The sequence below is a fragment of the Rhododendron vialii genome, chromosome 8a (assembly GCF_030253575.1).
Source record: "Rhododendron vialii isolate Sample 1 chromosome 8a, ASM3025357v1".
Taxonomy (NCBI): Eukaryota; Viridiplantae; Streptophyta; class Magnoliopsida; order Ericales; family Ericaceae; genus Rhododendron; species Rhododendron vialii.
In genome coordinates, this window is record NC_080564.1 from 394,865 (window position 1) to 411,650 (window position 16,786).

At 39.1% G+C, this 16,786-nt stretch overlaps 1 protein-coding gene across 1 annotated transcript; it reads left to right on the forward strand.

Moving 5' to 3' along the window:
• Nucleotides 1-498: 498 nt before the first annotated feature.
• On the forward strand, nt 499-16,633 carry LOC131335595 (callose synthase 5). The gene is made up of 44 exons (XM_058371028.1): nt 499-807; nt 938-1,006; nt 1,192-1,420; nt 1,669-1,769; nt 3,103-3,224; nt 3,322-3,418; nt 3,569-3,679; nt 3,770-3,907; nt 4,000-4,092; nt 4,466-4,557; nt 4,672-4,798; nt 4,889-5,026; nt 5,106-5,182; nt 5,290-5,368; nt 5,442-5,567; nt 5,670-5,784; nt 6,208-6,542; nt 7,173-7,225; nt 7,328-7,388; nt 7,473-7,554; nt 7,639-7,688; nt 7,808-7,894; nt 8,580-8,702; nt 8,802-8,901; nt 8,994-9,076; nt 9,144-9,304; nt 9,675-9,798; nt 9,900-9,994; nt 10,349-10,466; nt 10,578-10,729; nt 11,148-11,257; nt 11,367-11,492; nt 11,568-11,636; nt 11,855-12,044; nt 12,155-12,266; nt 12,356-12,475; nt 12,580-12,695; nt 12,798-12,881; nt 13,237-13,349; nt 13,431-13,660; nt 14,541-15,338; nt 15,672-15,722; nt 15,826-16,011; nt 16,142-16,633. Exons 3-44 carry the CDS (start codon nt 1,234-1,236, stop codon nt 16,376-16,378), a joined length of 5,769 nt encoding a protein of 1,922 aa, XP_058227011.1. The 5' UTR covers nt 499-807; nt 938-1,006; nt 1,192-1,233; the 3' UTR covers nt 16,379-16,633.
• The last annotated feature ends 153 nt before the right edge of the window (nt 16,634-16,786 follow it).

Sequence of the window (16,786 nt, forward strand, 5' to 3'; positions counted from 1 at the left end):
GGAATCAATGTCATCCGAGGTGTGTAGGGTGCTTGATCGGAGCACCCCTTTTCGTGTATATACACATATATACACATATATACACGAAAAGGGGTGCTCCGATCAAGCACCCTACACACCTCGGATGACATTGATTCCCGCGTTGGGCCCCTCGGTTTTTTTTTTTAGAATTTTTGAACGGCTCGGATCGGCCGTCCGGTGGCCGGAGACGGCCCACCGGCGGCCGTCGGTAGGATTTCGGTCCCAATTTTTCTGTACCGGTATCTTTACTGTATTATAAAAATCCCGCCACCATTCTGTTTAAACAGCCATTTGACTCCCTCCATGATGACCCTGTCACTCGTAAGATTTGTACGGTCCTCCTTTTTTTTTATTTTTTGGTAAAAAGACTCCGAATAATCTCAAACGGACACACACGAGAGAGAGAGAGAGAGAGAGAGAGAGAGAGAGAGAGAGGGGCCATGAAGGTACCGTACAAAACCACAAAGATAGAGGGAGGGAGGGACCAAAAATAGAAAAACAGAAGAAGAAAAACGGACCTCTAATCATCACTGCAATATAGGAGGAGTAGGAGGGAGTAAGAAGTCTCCTCAAATGGCGTCCCTCCACCACTTCTCTCTCTCTCTCCCAGGCCATTCTTCTTAAAACTACTGACACCTGTCCCCTTCCTCTCTCCTGTTTTATTCCCCAACCCCACTGACCCCAATCTCCCCGTCTCCCTCTCTCTCCCGGACCCCTCTTCTCTCTCTCTCTCTCTCTCTCTCTAAATTTGATATTCTTTCTCCTCACGCCTCTCGTCGGCCTCCGGTAAGTCACTAACCTCCTCATTTCGCATCACACTAAATACTACATTCACCTCTCTCTCTCTCTCTCTCTCTCTCTCTCTCTATTTTTATGACCACCCTGCATCGATCTCTCTTGTAATTATTGCATGCAGGCGAAGGCTCGTAAAACACACATTCCATCTCCCCATCGTACATTGAGCGTAGAATCATCATAATATAATGTAAGCTCTCTACATTAATTCTTACACGCCTAGCTTGTCGGATTCTTAACCTAATTTATACGTACCCAACATATATAACGTCTGTGTATAATAATGTACTATTACTATATGTACGCATATATATGATGTATGTATAGACGTTTGACGAATGCATGTATCCAATTAACATTAATTCTTGTGAACAGATCGGCAACTGCAAGAGGAACAAGCTATCTAGCTAGCTAGAAATGGCTGGCCAAGAGAGAGAGCTGCAGGGGCAGCTGACGAGGCGGCCGTCACGTAGCGCCGCCACCACCACCTTCTCCATGGAGGTGTTCGACAACGAGGTGGTGCCGGCGTCTCTCGGTTCCATCGCCACCGTCCTCCGCGTCGCCACCGAGATCCAGAACGAACGTCCTCGTGTCGCTTATCTATGTGAGTAATTATTATGCCTCTTCTGAGTTCTGATCAAATCAAGTTAATGAACTGATCATGTGGAGAATCGTAACTTAAAATTACCTAATCTGTCGTAAGCTTCAATTGATACTAACTACTCCTACGTCGTGCAATGATTATTACGGACGGTTTGTTGAGAATTATCGATGTCTGTTTTAATTTGAGTGTTTTCTGAAAGTGTTTTTGGTTGTTTCTGTGTGATTGGGGTGATGTAAATAATTAATTAGGTCGATTCTACGCCTTCGAGAAAGCGCACAGATTGGATCCCAGCTCGAGCGGTCGTGGTGTTCGGCAGTTTAAGACGGCTCTGCTTCAACGTCTAGAGCGGGTATTGGCCATTTCTCTGCTCTGCTCTGCTACCTCTTCGTTTGTCTTTAATCCATCCACTTCCACTTTGTTGTCGTATTCACACATATTCCCTATACACACAGTTACATGTCAGATAATTTCTGAATCTCGTTCAGTCTTCTTTCACAAAATCTACTCCACCAACTCTGCAAGAGAGAGAGAGAGAGAGTGAGTTACAGAGAGAAAATGCCAATTGTTTATGAGCGCGGGGCTTTAATTTGATTCAGAGGGAGAGAGAAACGGTTGATGAGCCGTGATCAGATACGGTCACCTCATGAGTCATGACAGTGGTTCATTGAAGCTAATCTGACGTGGCTGACTAAGCTGAGGGTAGAGTAGTCAAAAAAACATGTTTCCCGTTAACTTCCGTTATGACGTCAAGGCTGACCGCCTAAGTTAGGGGTCTCATTTTTTTTTTCTAATCAACAGCAATTGCATATTTCATTCAAGCCCGAACGCAAGTAACATCACAATAATCACAATAATGGGAGTGAGTTAAAACTATCAAAATTTAAGACACGAGAACTGCTGAAAGTCCTACAAGCTACGCGCTCTACGATGTGTACTGACAAAATAGACAAACACGAGTTGCCGGCACAGGGTCCATCTGCGTATTGGTGATAGAATATTAAAACGCTGATGTAATTTTCAGTAATTCCGACAGAACTGCTCACAGATCTGTGAGCCCTGGCTGCCACGAGCAAAGGTGGCCACTCCGGGGCAATTAATAAACTTAACCTACCAGAAATGCTACACTTACAATATCAATATGGCGACGTGATCAGGGGACCAACTCATTTTTTTATTTTTTGGCCCGGTAAAGTGAATGGGTCCCTGACCACATCACCGTGTTGTAAAAAAATATTGTAAGTGTAAGGGTGCATAATTTATTAGCGTTAGCATATCATTTTTATACAATTAGATTAGAGGAGCTCCCGTATTTTTCACCTTCCTTTTTCCGCGCTAGAGCAGTGAGCGACTGAGCGTCGGTAAATCAGGCTCCCGTATTTTCCGAGTGAGTACCCTCCGATAATCTTCAGATGGGGGTTCCTATATTAGGCTATTTTCATTTTAGGATTAGGAAAATCAAGCTCCGTTGGGCGTTTGGATTGCATATTTCTGGGTTGCTGAGTTCGATTTCATTGTTTCATGGGAATGATTGAGGCATCTTAAACAGGTATAAGGCATGAATTTCCACGAATTGTAGATATAACCATATGGATATATCTACACAAATTTACTTGCAATGGATTCTTTGGTCATTGCCAATTTGAAAGGAATTTTAGGAAAGAAAGTTGGTAATCGTGATTCAGGACAATGCCTCGAGTCTGGCCTCTCGGGTTAAGAAGACAGATGCACGGGAAATCGAGAGCTTCTACCGGCAATACTATGAGCATTACGTCAGAGCTCTGGACAAGGGAGAGCAAGCAGATAGGTACTGGACTTAATCCCATTGACACATTAATACAAATTCTTGTCTCAGCACAAGGGAATTTATTTACTGCTGCCAATTGCTTTACTGTTTTCGTTAGAGCCCAACTCGGCAAAGCTTACCAGACAGCTGGAGTTCTTTTTGAAGTCCTTTGTGCTGTTAACAAGACTGAAAAAGTTGAGGAAGTTGCTCCAGAGGTAAGTTCTGCCCCATTGCATTTCTTGAATTGTCTAATGACTTATAAATCCATTTCATGATTTAATGTTTCTTTGTTTGATTGTATTGGATAGACACTTTGATGGTGCAAGGAGCTTATTAATTGTATTTTTCTTTCTTCGTGGGAACAGATTATTGAAGCAGCCAAGGATGTCCAGGCAAAGAAGGAAATCTACGCCCCTTATAACATTCTTCCGCTGGATTCTGCTGGGGCATCACAGTCCATCATGCAGCTTGAAGAGGTATACTTGATATACACACAATTGTATATGACAAATACATGGATATACACTTTGTGTTATACATAACTTTGTCTGTGCTTGTTTTACCAGGTAAAGGCTGCTGTGGCTGCACTAAAGAATACACGTGGTTTAAACTGGCCATCTTCATTTGAGCAGAACAGGCAAAAAGCAGGGGAGTTGGATCTTCTTGATTGGCTTAGGGCCATGTTTGGGTTTCAGGAAAGCATCGTTAATCTAGACAATGAGATGTCAATTGTGAAGAGTCGTAGTGTTATTTTTGACAATTAACAAATGTCTCAGGTTTATTTTTGTGTGTACAGAGAGACAATGTCAGGAACCAGAGGGAGCATCTGATTCTGCTTCTTGCCAATGTTCATATAAGGCTTAATCCCAAGCCTGAGCCTCTAAACAAGGTATGTACGGATTTGTCAAATATCAAAATCATTTATAAATTGGTTAATTATTGCCTTTCAGTATAGTGTGATCAATGAACGAACAACTATTTTAAATATTGTTGCATTTAGATTTTCATGATGATGCATCGGAAGTTCAGAGGTAAGCATGAAGATTACTTGATGTATATCACTATAAGTTCTTCTTTTTTTTCTTTTTCTATAGCTACTCCTATCCTATATGCCTTTTTTCTTATGGGAGCTTTCTATTTCTTTTTTCTCCCTGACATGTTTGAGATTTACGCTGCAAGAATGTGTTAAACATAATGACTTGTCATACGTGTCCTTCTCAATTCTTGGTCGCTAATTAAGTACATGCATCTCTCTTATCCAGCTTGATGATCGAGCTGTTGATGCAGTTATGAGCAAGCTCTTTAAGAACTACAAAACATGGTGCAAGTTCTTGGGAAGAAAACACAGTTTAAGGTGAGATATTGTACCCACATCTACTTGTCTTAGGTGGAATTGTTCCATATACTCCTGCTTTCATTGTTTGAATATGAGCTCCTTATGGAAGTATTTTTAATTTTGTTCATGTAGACTCCCTCAAGGGCAACAAGAAGTGCAACAGAGGAAGATACTTTACATGGGACTCAATCTTCTTATCTGGGGTGAAGCAGCTAATGTTCGATTTATGCCGGAATGCCTATGCTACATCTTTCACAATGTGAGTAGTTCATTCATCTGTGAATATTCCATTTGATTTCTATACTGCAATGATTTATCATATCATACCAATATCTTGGCATGTGTTCAGATGGCATATGAGCTTCATGGTTTGCTAGCTGGAAATGTTAGTATTGTTACTGGAGAAAACATTAAGCCTTCATACGGAGGAGATGACGAGTCTTTCCTGCGGAAAGTTGTATCACCCCTTTACCGAGTAATAGATAGGGTATCTCTAATGCACCCTATTGTTAGGCTTTTGCCTTTTTCTTCTATTCGATACTAAATGTGTGGTTATGATATTCTAGGAAGCCAATAAGAGTAAAGGTGGAAAAGCTGCTCATGCAAATTGGTGTAACTATGATGACCTGAACGAGTATTTCTGGTTTGTAATGAGTTAGATAGAGCAAATTCGAAGTTCATTAACAAAGATTCTGACAGGTGCTTTGGCTTCTTATACTTATCAATACCATTCTACTCCACTTTTTTCAGGTCCACGGACTGCTTCTCACTGGGTTGGCCTATGCGTGATGATGGTGAATTTTTCAAATCAACACATGGCATGAATCAGGTACTTCTATATTCTAAGAAGATCTTACGGCTTTAATTTAATTGAATTTCTGCTCATTAGCTGGCTATGTCAGGGAAGAGAAGCAACTCCTGGAAAGAATAGAAGCACGGGCAAATCATATTTTGTTGAGACGCGATCATTCTGGCACAACTTCAGAAGTTTTGATCGTATGTGGACATTCTACATTCTGGCTTTGCAGGTATTTTCTTGCAACAGAACTGTAAATGGGTGGACAATGTCTTTTACTCCTAACTTCAGCTTATTGTGTCAGAAACTAATATTTTGAATTGTTGTACTGCAGGCAATGGTTACTGTTGCATGGAAAGATATTTCTCTACTAGATATTTTTCAAAAGGATGCCTTATATAGTCTTTCCAGTATTTTTATAACGGCAGCATTTCTTCGCTTCCTTCAAAGTATGATATTCTTTCTTGCTAGCTGCTTTAGTTTTTTGAAGCATAATCAATGAATGTTATTGAAATATTGTCAACATCATGTTCCATGAAAATGACTACGTTGGTAACAAAGTACTATTTCTATAGGCGAACCTTTTCTTTTCAATTTGGTAAGTACTAATCAAGGAACCCCTAAAGTAGCACAGAAAATCTCCTTAACACATCCTTCATTGCTTTTTGTGCCTTGTATTGTACCTGACTACCTGAGTTTTATGGCTTCTGTTTGAACCATGCTGCATATGGTTGCTATGCAATGACATCTTAATCATTAGACAGATATGAAAATTCTTGCTTGGCTGCCCTTCATTTTTTATTTTTGCTCTATCCTTGGAATCAGACATGGTTCTTACTGAAATCTCATTATGGTATTAACATGGATATTAGGTATGTTGGACCTGATTTTGAACTTTCCGGGCTATCATAGATGGAAGTTCACTGATGTGATGAGAAACATCCTCAAGATACTTGTTAGTCTAGCCTGGAGTGTCATTCTTCCCCTATGTTATGTGCATACGTTCCAAGTGGCCCCTGACAAAATTAAAGATCTGCTTTCGTTCCTAAATAAAGTGAAGGGCATTCCTCCATTGTACATCATTGTGGTAGCAATATATTTGCTTCCAAATTTACTAGCAGCAGCATTGTTTATTTTTCCCATGCTCCGACGATGGATCGAGAACTCAGACTGGCATATTATAAGGTTTCTTCTGTGGTGGTCTCAGGTGCCATTCCTTCCTCCTTCTTCACCTTGGATTTCTTTTGAATACACGATCTTGTGTACAAATGTGGACAGATATGAGAAGTTGCTAAGGTTAAATTTATAAACCAGGAAATGGAAGTGATTTCACTTTTGTCAGTCTTGCAATCAGTTCTTTCTTCTCCATTAAACACGTTATCTAGAAAACAACACATCTTATAGTAAAGTTTGGTCATTCTAAACATTTGACTTCTCTGTTTAAATTGTTGGAAAATCAATCTGAAAATAAGAATGATACATTCCATGAATGGTGTCGCTGGGGCCTTAAATGTGGTGTCATTGAATTAATTTTTCTTAAGCACACTAGGAGGATGGCCTAGGTATGGGGATTGGATGCCATATAGAACTCACATTTTTAGTGATTCCTTGTAGGTTCATTTGATATACTTTGCATTAACATCCTCGAATGTATAAGAAATACTCGTAACCAAATTCCTAGTGTTTGAGGTTTCAAGCTCTGAGGATCCTTTAAGTCTTTTAGGCATTGTGGCCCTTTCTGTGTGTGTTCATTCATGTGTAAATACTATATCGTTTGGCTTTCTTATTAACAAGCTATAAACAATTTCATCTCTTGAATGAGTTTGTTATTTTGCAGCCCAGAATTTATGTTGGAAGGGGAATGCATGAAAGTCAATTCGCACTTATAAAGTGGGTTTGGAAAAGATGACATAAATATCCTGTTCTGATTGTCCAATCTTACAACTATACTTTGTCTATTTGCTTGAAAGAATATTTGTTTACCAATTTCAGGTATACTCTTTTCTGGATGCTACTTCTCTGTTCCAAATTAGCGTTTAGCTATTTCATCCAGGTGCTTGCCACATCTTTAACGCTAATTATCTTTGAAATTTGGTTATGCAGAGTAGTTCTTAACCATTTCGCCTTTGTTTCCTAGATAAAACCTCTGATAAAACCAACAAAAGAGATAATGGGTATTCATCGTGTTCAGTATACATGGCATGAATTTTTTCCAGATGGTATTCATCTACTCTTGATGGTTGCTTTTTGTGCTTTAAGTGTCAAATACATTTATGCTAAAATTCTCGAGTCAAAAAATGCAGCTCAAGGCAATTACGGAGCGGTCATCTCACTTTGGGGACCTATCATCTTGGTGTGTCTTAGAATGATTTTATTCTTATTATTTCCCATTAATTACAAGTTTGGAAGCCTTTTTTATGGTCGTTAGCTCGGATACTGTGTGAAAACTCAAATATTCCAAGTTTCATGCAGATGTATTTCATGGATACTCAAATATGGTACGCTATTTTCTCGACTCTATGTGGTGGTATTCTTGGGGCATTTGATCGCTTAGGAGAGGTGATTCCTTTAAACACATAAATTTGATGGTTACAAATTAACTGTCATTAGATGGTCATGACTATGATACTTCATCATTCAAGTTGCTTTGTGCTATTTATTGATACCATTTCATCTGTGGTCATGCACTACATTACTTCATTGAAAGATAATCTTCTGACATGATTGAATGTTCTTATCAACAACGGTTTTTGGGCTGAAAATTCAAATCATAGGAATGGGTTTGCTAAACCCAAGTTTCCGTGAGTTGTTTTGGAGCTATACTATGTTGATAGGTTCCAACTCATTGTTTCTGCTCGTGCTTTAGACTTGAAAGATAATTTTTATACTCCAGAACAGTATACGGATAGTTTGGTAGCTCAAGTGCAGAGCCTTTTGCTAATGACCATTCTGTGTTCTTGAAAAACATTACGGTGCCTTAACTTCTAAACTTTCTATTTTCCTTTCCTTCATGTTTTACTCTATTTTGATTTTTTTTTATTCATGTTGAGAGAAAAAACTATTCATGTTGTTGTTGTTAAGAGAAAAAACTATTCTTAAAAGAACTTGAGATTCCTTGTCAGCACTATCAGGGTGAAATAACTAGAGGCGTGCCACCCAAATCATCACTAGTTAATCTTTACATTTAGTCTAATAGTCTAGATATTTTGCGAGGTGAAATTCATATTGACTTCTCTTCTTACAGGTACGAACGCTGGGCATGCTTAGATCACGGTTCCACTCTTTACCGGGGGCATTCACTACGTATCTGGTGCCTTCTGATAAGACAAAGAAACGGGGTTTTTCTCTCTCGAAACGGTTTTCTGAGGTTTCATCTTGTTGTTCAATGATGACAAATAAACCTGCATATTAGGATGCAGTAATTTCACTTTGATAGTTTATTCTATGGTTTTCCATTGATGTCTAGGTTACAGCAAGCAGAAGAAGTGAAGCTGCAAAATTCGCTCAGTTATGGAATGAAGTAATAGTGAGTTTTCGTGAAGAGGATCTAATAAGTGACAGGAAAGGCTCCTGAACTGATTTATTGTGTTCTTCAGGCTTCTATATATTCCATTCTTCATGTAGTTAAATTGAAACTCAGTTTTCCTTTGTTCCAGAGAGATGGATCTGTTGCTAGTTCCTTACTCATCTGATCCTAGCCTTAAATTAATTCAGTGGCCTCCTTTTCTGCTTGCTAGCAAGGTCAACCAATGCCCTACAATTCTTATATCTACTAGTTGCTTCTCCTGTTGACTATTTGTGTTTGCAGATTCCGATTGCGTTGGATATGGCGGCCCAATTTCGATCAAAAGATTCCGACCTCTGGAGGCGTATATGTGCAGATGAATACATGAAATGCGCTGTTATTGAATGCTATGAATCGTTCAAACTTGTCCTGAATGCTTTGGTTGTTGGAGAAACTGAGAAAAGGTTTTCTTTTCACACTTTGTTCCTTAAGCAATTTGGTGGCATGAAATAGTCATCTAGTTTTTTGTCACTACACGATTGCTATCTTCCATTTATTTAAGTTCTTTAGACTTGTCTATTTGTTTGTCTATTTTGTGCTGATATTTTAAACTCTTCTATATTAGAATAACATGACGTTGAAGACCCACATGAGATAGTTCACTATTTGATCTTACAAAAGTCTTTGTTTCTTTTTCTCTTTATCTTCTTTCTAGACTGGGCAATTAGTTCGATCTGTTAGAGAAGCTAACACTATGCGGAAAGTGCTGTCTTTGATTCTTACTTGTTGCTATTACCATTACAATCTAAGTCTAGTTTTTACTTTACTGAGCAGGATAATTGGCATCATTATCAAAGAAGTGGAAAATAACATTGCAAAGAGTACGTTTCTTACAAATTTTAGAATGGGTCCTTTACCAACTCTTTGCAAGAAATTTGTGCAGCTTGTGGAAATTTTGGTGAGTGTTTTAGAAGGAATTAAGCTATCTCCTGTAGGTTTGTTGTACAGCTATTTCCTCCTTTTAACATTTAGAAACTTAAAAGTTCTTGCGTGTTGCAGAAAGACTCGGATCCATCCAAACGAAATATTGTGGTGTTGCTGCTGCAAGACATGTTAGAAGTAGTTACCCGTGACATGATGGTGAATGAGATACGGTTGGTGACTTGTTTACCATTCTAGTAGTTCTTTGTTTTCAAAAGAAAATGCTCCATCCATCCCTTATTGTTTACCCTCTGATCCATTTCAGGATGTCTCAAAATACCAGTTTGAAAAGAAAGGAAAAAATATTCAGATTTTCAAAACTAACTCATAGTGGCGAAAAAAGGATATTTTGGAATTAATGCTTTCAAATTTGAATTCTGCAATTGCATGTTCACTTAAAAAGTTGGAGCTCCCAAAACCGACTAACGAAATGGGACAGAGGGAGTAATATGATATCTTAGGTGAAATGCTCCTAATATCGAATGCTAACCATATACTGACTGTTTTCTGAATATTTATTATCTCAGTGAAGTGGTGGAACTTGGCAATAGCAGCAAGGACTCTGGAAGGCAACTTTTTGCTAGTAGTGACTCAAAACCTGCTATTGTCTTCCCTCCTGCAGTTACAGCACAATGGGAAGAGCAGGTACATATGTGTGCATAAACCTATTTTTTCGAATCCACACAGACTCACTCGTTCTAAGAACCTTAAATTTTTAATAAAACTAATGTGTTGTTCTCCTTGGAATGGTTGTAGATAAGACGTCTCTATTTGCTCTTGACTGTAAAAGAATCTGCCATTGATGTGCCAACAAACCTTGAAGCACGCCGGAGGATAGCATTCTTTGCAAATTCTTTGTTTATGGATATGCCACGTGCTCCCCGAGTTCGTAAAATGCTCTCATTCAGGTTGAGCTCATATCTAAAGTGTTATATATACACTAACTAAAAACTTCAAAAAGGTGTAAAAATATGATTTGTTTTCTTGCTTTTCTGATCCATCTGCTGAACGTGTTTCCGACCATAGACATGCTGGGAGCTTAATTATACTGGTATGCCGGCATCAGCAAGATTTACACATGCTTGATTAACTTGTCGAGATTTATATATGCTTCATTAATTAATCTATTATGCCAGCTGCGACAACAAAGTGGAAGCATTAACACTTATTTAACCATTGAACTTCGTAAAATGAGTCGTGAGACCTTATATGACACTTATTCTGGAAGGAACCAAGAATTTCTTGGGTGTGCATTTGTGAATCTGTTAAGCTGTTGTGATTATTCAACCATGTTATGACATAGTAATAATTACTTTGCAATGGCAGCGTCATGACACCATACTACAAAGAGGAAACCGTCTATTCAAAAAGTGACCTCGAGTTGGAGAATGAAGATGGCATATCAATCATATACTACCTGCAAAAAATCTTTCCAGGTGGCTATAAAGGACATATATTAACACTTCTATTCACTAGGTATCATTGTTTTATATAGTTTCGTTTTTATTTATATTGCTGATTTGGCAATCATGTTTGACCTTTTAGATGAATGGACTAACTTTCTGGAGCGGATCACTTGTAAGAATGAAAGTGAGGTGTGGGAAAATGAGGAGAACATCTTGCAATTGCGCCATTGGGTCTCCTTAAGAGGACAGACTCTATGCAGAACAGGTATCTTGTGCAATATTTTCTCCTTCAAATTTGTTTATCTTCCCCTTCAGTTGTAATAGATAAATAATGGTGCAGTCAGAGGGATGATGTACTACCGGAGGGCTTTAAAGCTTCAGGCTTTTCTTGACATGGCTTCCGAAAGTGGTAAGAGCAAGATATCTTTTGGTTTGCGTATATTACTTTCAGCATTTAATTGTGGCAGAACCAACTTCATTCTTTTACATCTCAAGCCATTTGATAATTAATTTACATTATGAGTGCTCAAAGAAATTTGAATTGTTGTATTTTGGGGCCTTCAGGGAACTTAACCTTTCAGAGTCCATATGCTGGCTTCTTCTGACACTTTATATTTAATCACGTAGAAATACTTGAAGGCTACAAAGCTGTCACAGTTGCATCGGAGGAAGATAAGAAGAGTCAGAGGTCCTTATATGCTCAATTGGAGGCTGTAGCAGACATGAAATTTACTTATGTTGCAACCTGTCAGAACTATGGAAATCAGAAGCGGAGCGGAGATCGTCACGCAACAGATATTTTGAATTTGATGGTTAAGTACGTTTCCCTCCAATTCAGTGGAACTTTTCTGCAAATTTATTTCTTCTAAGTGCTTGGTTCCTTGGTTCATTTATCTGAGAACCTAAATCCTACTGTTTCCTATTTAGCAATCCATCCCTCCGTGTAGCATATATCGACGAAGTTGAGGAGAGGGATAATGGAAAGGTACAGAAGGTATACTATTCTGTATTGGTGAAAGCTCTTGATAATCTTGATCAGGTAATCATACTCTTCGAACATTGAGCAGAATACCCTTTTTAATTTATCGTGCCTAAACCGCTGTTTGGCTGCCTGTTGTCTCCCCAAAGGAAATCTACCGTATAAAATTGCCAGGTTCAGCAATGGTAGGTGAAGGAAAGCCTGAAAATCAGAACCATGCTATTATTTTTACTCGAGGGGAAGCACTTCAGACAATTGACATGAACCAGGTCCTTAGAAGTTCTTGTCACCGTAAAAAAAGAAAAATATTGATCTCAGTTGACTTTGATTTCTTGTGCAATTAGCGTCACTCACTGTTCCATTTTTTGTGTAGGACAATTATTTGGAAGAAGCCTTCAAAATGCGTAACCTACTAGAAGAGTTCAATGAGGATCATGGGGTACGCCCCCCTACAATTTTGGGTGTTCGTGAACATATCTTCACCGGAAGGTTGGATAATCATATTACTTTTCTGGGAGCTATGATGTTGGAATTGACCTTTAACTAGGAAATTTTTAAGATATCTGATCCGTTAAATTATTGCTGCTGCAGTGTTTCTTCTTTGGCTTGGTTTATGTCAAATCAAGAAACGAGCTTTGTCACCTTAGGTCAAAGAGTTCTTGCAAGACCTTTGAAGTATGTTTCCTCAATGTTTTCCTTCCTTTTTCAATAATTACTGTGGAGAAATACTTGGAAATATCTTTTCTTTCCCTTGAATGAGATCAGACTCTACCGATAAAAGAAAGATGATGCAGTTGACTTATCCAATTTTTTTGGATTTTTCCCAACCATTCAGAGTCCTTATGTGTGTGTGTGTCTCCAATGTCCTTTTCTGACCAGACTGAACCTCAGCACAAAAGCTTCTTGTTAACCCATAGCTCACGAAGTGACCTTTTTTTTGGCATTTTTTCTGATGACTTTTTTTGTTATGTTGCTCAAGTTGCGCCTTATAATATGAAATTCATCTTGTTCTTGTATGTTTGCTGGATAGGGTGAGGTTCCACTATGGGCATCCGGATGTATTTGACAGGATTTTCCACATTACTCGTGGTGGCATTAGCAAAGCCTCTCGGGGAATCAACCTAAGCGAGGATATCTTTGCTGGTAGTTTTACGAATCTTCTACCTCCCAACGCATATTTGATATAGAGATTTTTAGTCATCGATAACTAGCTTTGTTCTGTAGGTTTTAATTCAACACTGAGACGTGGCAATATAACGCATCATGAGTATATCCAAGTTGGAAAGGGAAGAGATGTTGGCCTCAACCAAATCTCGCTTTTTGAAGCTAAAGTCGCCTGTGGTAATGGAGAGCAAACACTCAGCCGGGATATCTACAGATTAGGCCATCGTTTTGACTTCTTCCGCATGATGTCATGCTATTTTACGACTACTGGGTTTTATATCAGCTCAATGGTAAACCCATTTACATGCTTAAAGCCTTAATACAATAAACAGTGCATAACCAACCTAATTCGAAGTTATAGTAATTTTGGAAGAGTGTTAACATCGCTGCCCTTCATGTGCTATTAACCTGCTTTACCGCCTGAGCTACAGGCTGTGGTTGTTGTGCCGGTCAACCACAATTTTGGATTCATCGCACTTGTTTTAATAAGTCACTTAAAGTGAGAATAGATTGATTTAGAGATTCACTTGGCATTGAAAGTTACCTAGAGAGGGGCCAATCCGTGGGTGGGGTGTATTATTCTTATATTTTGATGTATTCATATTCCAGTCCTCTAACATCAATTTCCTTACCAATCTCTCATGTACGCAATTAAAATAAATAGTTTCTCACCTGAAGAAAATATCCGTTGATCTTCTTGTGCAATTTAAGTTCTCTTTTTTTGACTTGAAAGGGTTAACATTATGCTAATGCTATTTGGAAAGTCAATGGCCATATTCCATTCGCCAGAATGGTACACACTTGGTTGGCCCTGACTAGCCCAGATGTCTTCCAAGGTTTAAGGCTTGATCCTGCTGTTACTCAAGCAATTTATGTCTATTTGATGCTACGACGCCTTCTTGATGAGGCTTCCCTCTTGAGTACTTCCTTAGCCTTCATCATTCTCTTTATGATGCCAAACCTTGTCGTATATGCGCCTTGAGTCTTTCATTTTATTCGATAGTAGAGAAATACATAAATAGTTCATTAAATTGCTAATCCATTGTGGCCTAACTCCTAAAGCATTTAGTATTTGGTTTAGTTCCATATATAGTTTCTTTTGTCTTTCGTTTAATCTTTTTTTTTTTCCCATTTTATCCACTCATGCAAGTTTTTCTAGTTACTGTGCAGATGGTTGTTTTAACGGTTTATGCATTCTTATATGGAAGACTCTACCTTTCATTGAGTGGATTGGAGAAGTCAATCATGAAATTTGCAAGGTCCAAAGGAAGTGATCCTCTGAAGGCAGCTATGGCTTCACAATCTGTTGTTCAAATAGGTCTTTTGATGGCCTTGCCCATGGTTATGGAGATGGGTCTTGAGAGAGGGTTCAGAACCGCAGTAGGTGACATGATCATCATGCAGCTTCAACTAGCTGCTGTTTTCTTCACTTTCTCTCTTGGGACAAAGGTCCATTACTTCGGGCGCACCATTTTGCATGGTGGGGCCAAGTACAGAGCCACTGGGCGTGGTTTTGTGGTTCGACATGAGAAGTTTGCCGAGAACTACAGGATGTACTCAAGGAGCCATTTTGTAAAAGCACTGGAAATCGCGGTACTGCTTATAGTTTATCGTATCTATGGCTCGGCAGATGCGGACCCCGTTACTTACATTATGCTCAGTGCCTCAATGTGGTTTCTAGTGGTTTCTTGGCTGTTTGCTCCTTTCCTTTTCAATCCATCAGGATTCGAGTGGCCAAAGATAGTGGAAGACTGGGATGATTGGACTAAGTGGATAAGTAGCCATGGGGGTATTGGTGTTCCGGCAACAAAGAGCTGGGAGTCCTGGTGGGATGAGGAACAGGAACACTTGAAGTACACTGGGATTTTTGGACGGGTTTTAGAAATCATTCTTTCCTTCCGATTCCTTCTCTTTCAATATGGAATTGTGTATCATCTGAATATGGCCAATGGTGACACAAGTATCATGGTAAGAATATAAGGTCTCCTTGACAGAGACGTCCTGTTTGGTTGTAATTTCTAGCTTTGCAGAACATTTCCTGAAATATTGTTTAGAACAATAAGCACTCATCTTTTCCGTATATTATTCTTCTTTGAGCAAACCAAAATTTTTGAGTATATACAAGCTTCATTTGGACATACAAAATTGTGTTCTAATTTTTTTGAAAACAAGTTCTGGAAATGTCGTGCTTTTCGGTTAACCTTTTGGTTCCAACACATTGAGTTTTTATAGAACTCTAAAATCTTATTTCAGTTAACAAGGTCCATAAAGTATAATAACATATGTCCAACATAATTGCAGGTGTATGCTCTGTCTTGGCTGGTCATTGTTGCCGTGATGGTTGTCTTGAAGGTTGGTGCTCTTATCCAAAGAATTGAATTCGTTCGATTTCTCTTACTTTTTTCTTGTACTTATAGCACATTATCCATCAAACCATCCATCTTCCAACATGCAGATTGTGTCCATGGGTAGGAAGAAGTTCAGTGCAGATTTCCAGCTGATGTTCAGGCTTCTGAAGCTCTTCCTGTTTATCGGATCCGTGGTCACTCTTGTCATTCTTTTCACATTCCTCAATCTTACTGTGGGTGACATCTTTGCCAGCCTATTGGCCTTCATGCCAACCGGATGGGCTTTTCTTCAGGTACATCTCTCTCGTGTTGTGTTGTTTTTTTCTATGTATATCTTTTCCTTCAATTCATTTTCTATAGTCATTCACAGTGTTGCATGCCCCCCTAATGTATAATGTCTTTTGATATTGTGTTTGCATGCAGATAGCACAAGCGTGTCGGCCAGTGGTGAAGGGTTTGGGAATGTGGGGGTCAGTGAAAGCTCTAGCAAGAGGGTACGAGTACATGATGGGAGTTGTGATCCTTGTCCCGGTGGCTGTCCTTGCCTGGTTCCCTTTTGTCTCTGAATTCCAAACCAGGCTTCTTTTCAACCAAGCTTTCAGCCGAGGCCTTCAGATTCAACGTATTCTTGCCGGTGGGAAGAAGCAAAAGCAGAAGTGAAAATACTACTATTCCACTTCCATGGGCAGTTGAGAGAGAGAGAGAGAGAGAGAATGGCAGGGTTCCCTTCCTTGCTTGTAGAAAATGATTCACATGGTTCAGATGGGGTGATCATGGTTCTGATGGGGTGATCGTTTGGGATGTGAAACACAGTTTTTTCTCTCGCACCTACACCTTATAATTAGGGTTTGGGAAAATGTGGACCCTTGAAACAATACATATATTTGAGAAAACTGTGAGTTGTTTTATGGTGTAGCTGATTTGCTTGTCTTTCTCTGGTCGGAATGTCTCCATGCTAATATATGCTTGAATTGGACAATTTCTTACTCCTGTTTTTTATTTCTCAGTATTTCATACCCTTGTATTGGTGTAAATTGGTGCATACAGGAGGACCTACTACCCAAGTCA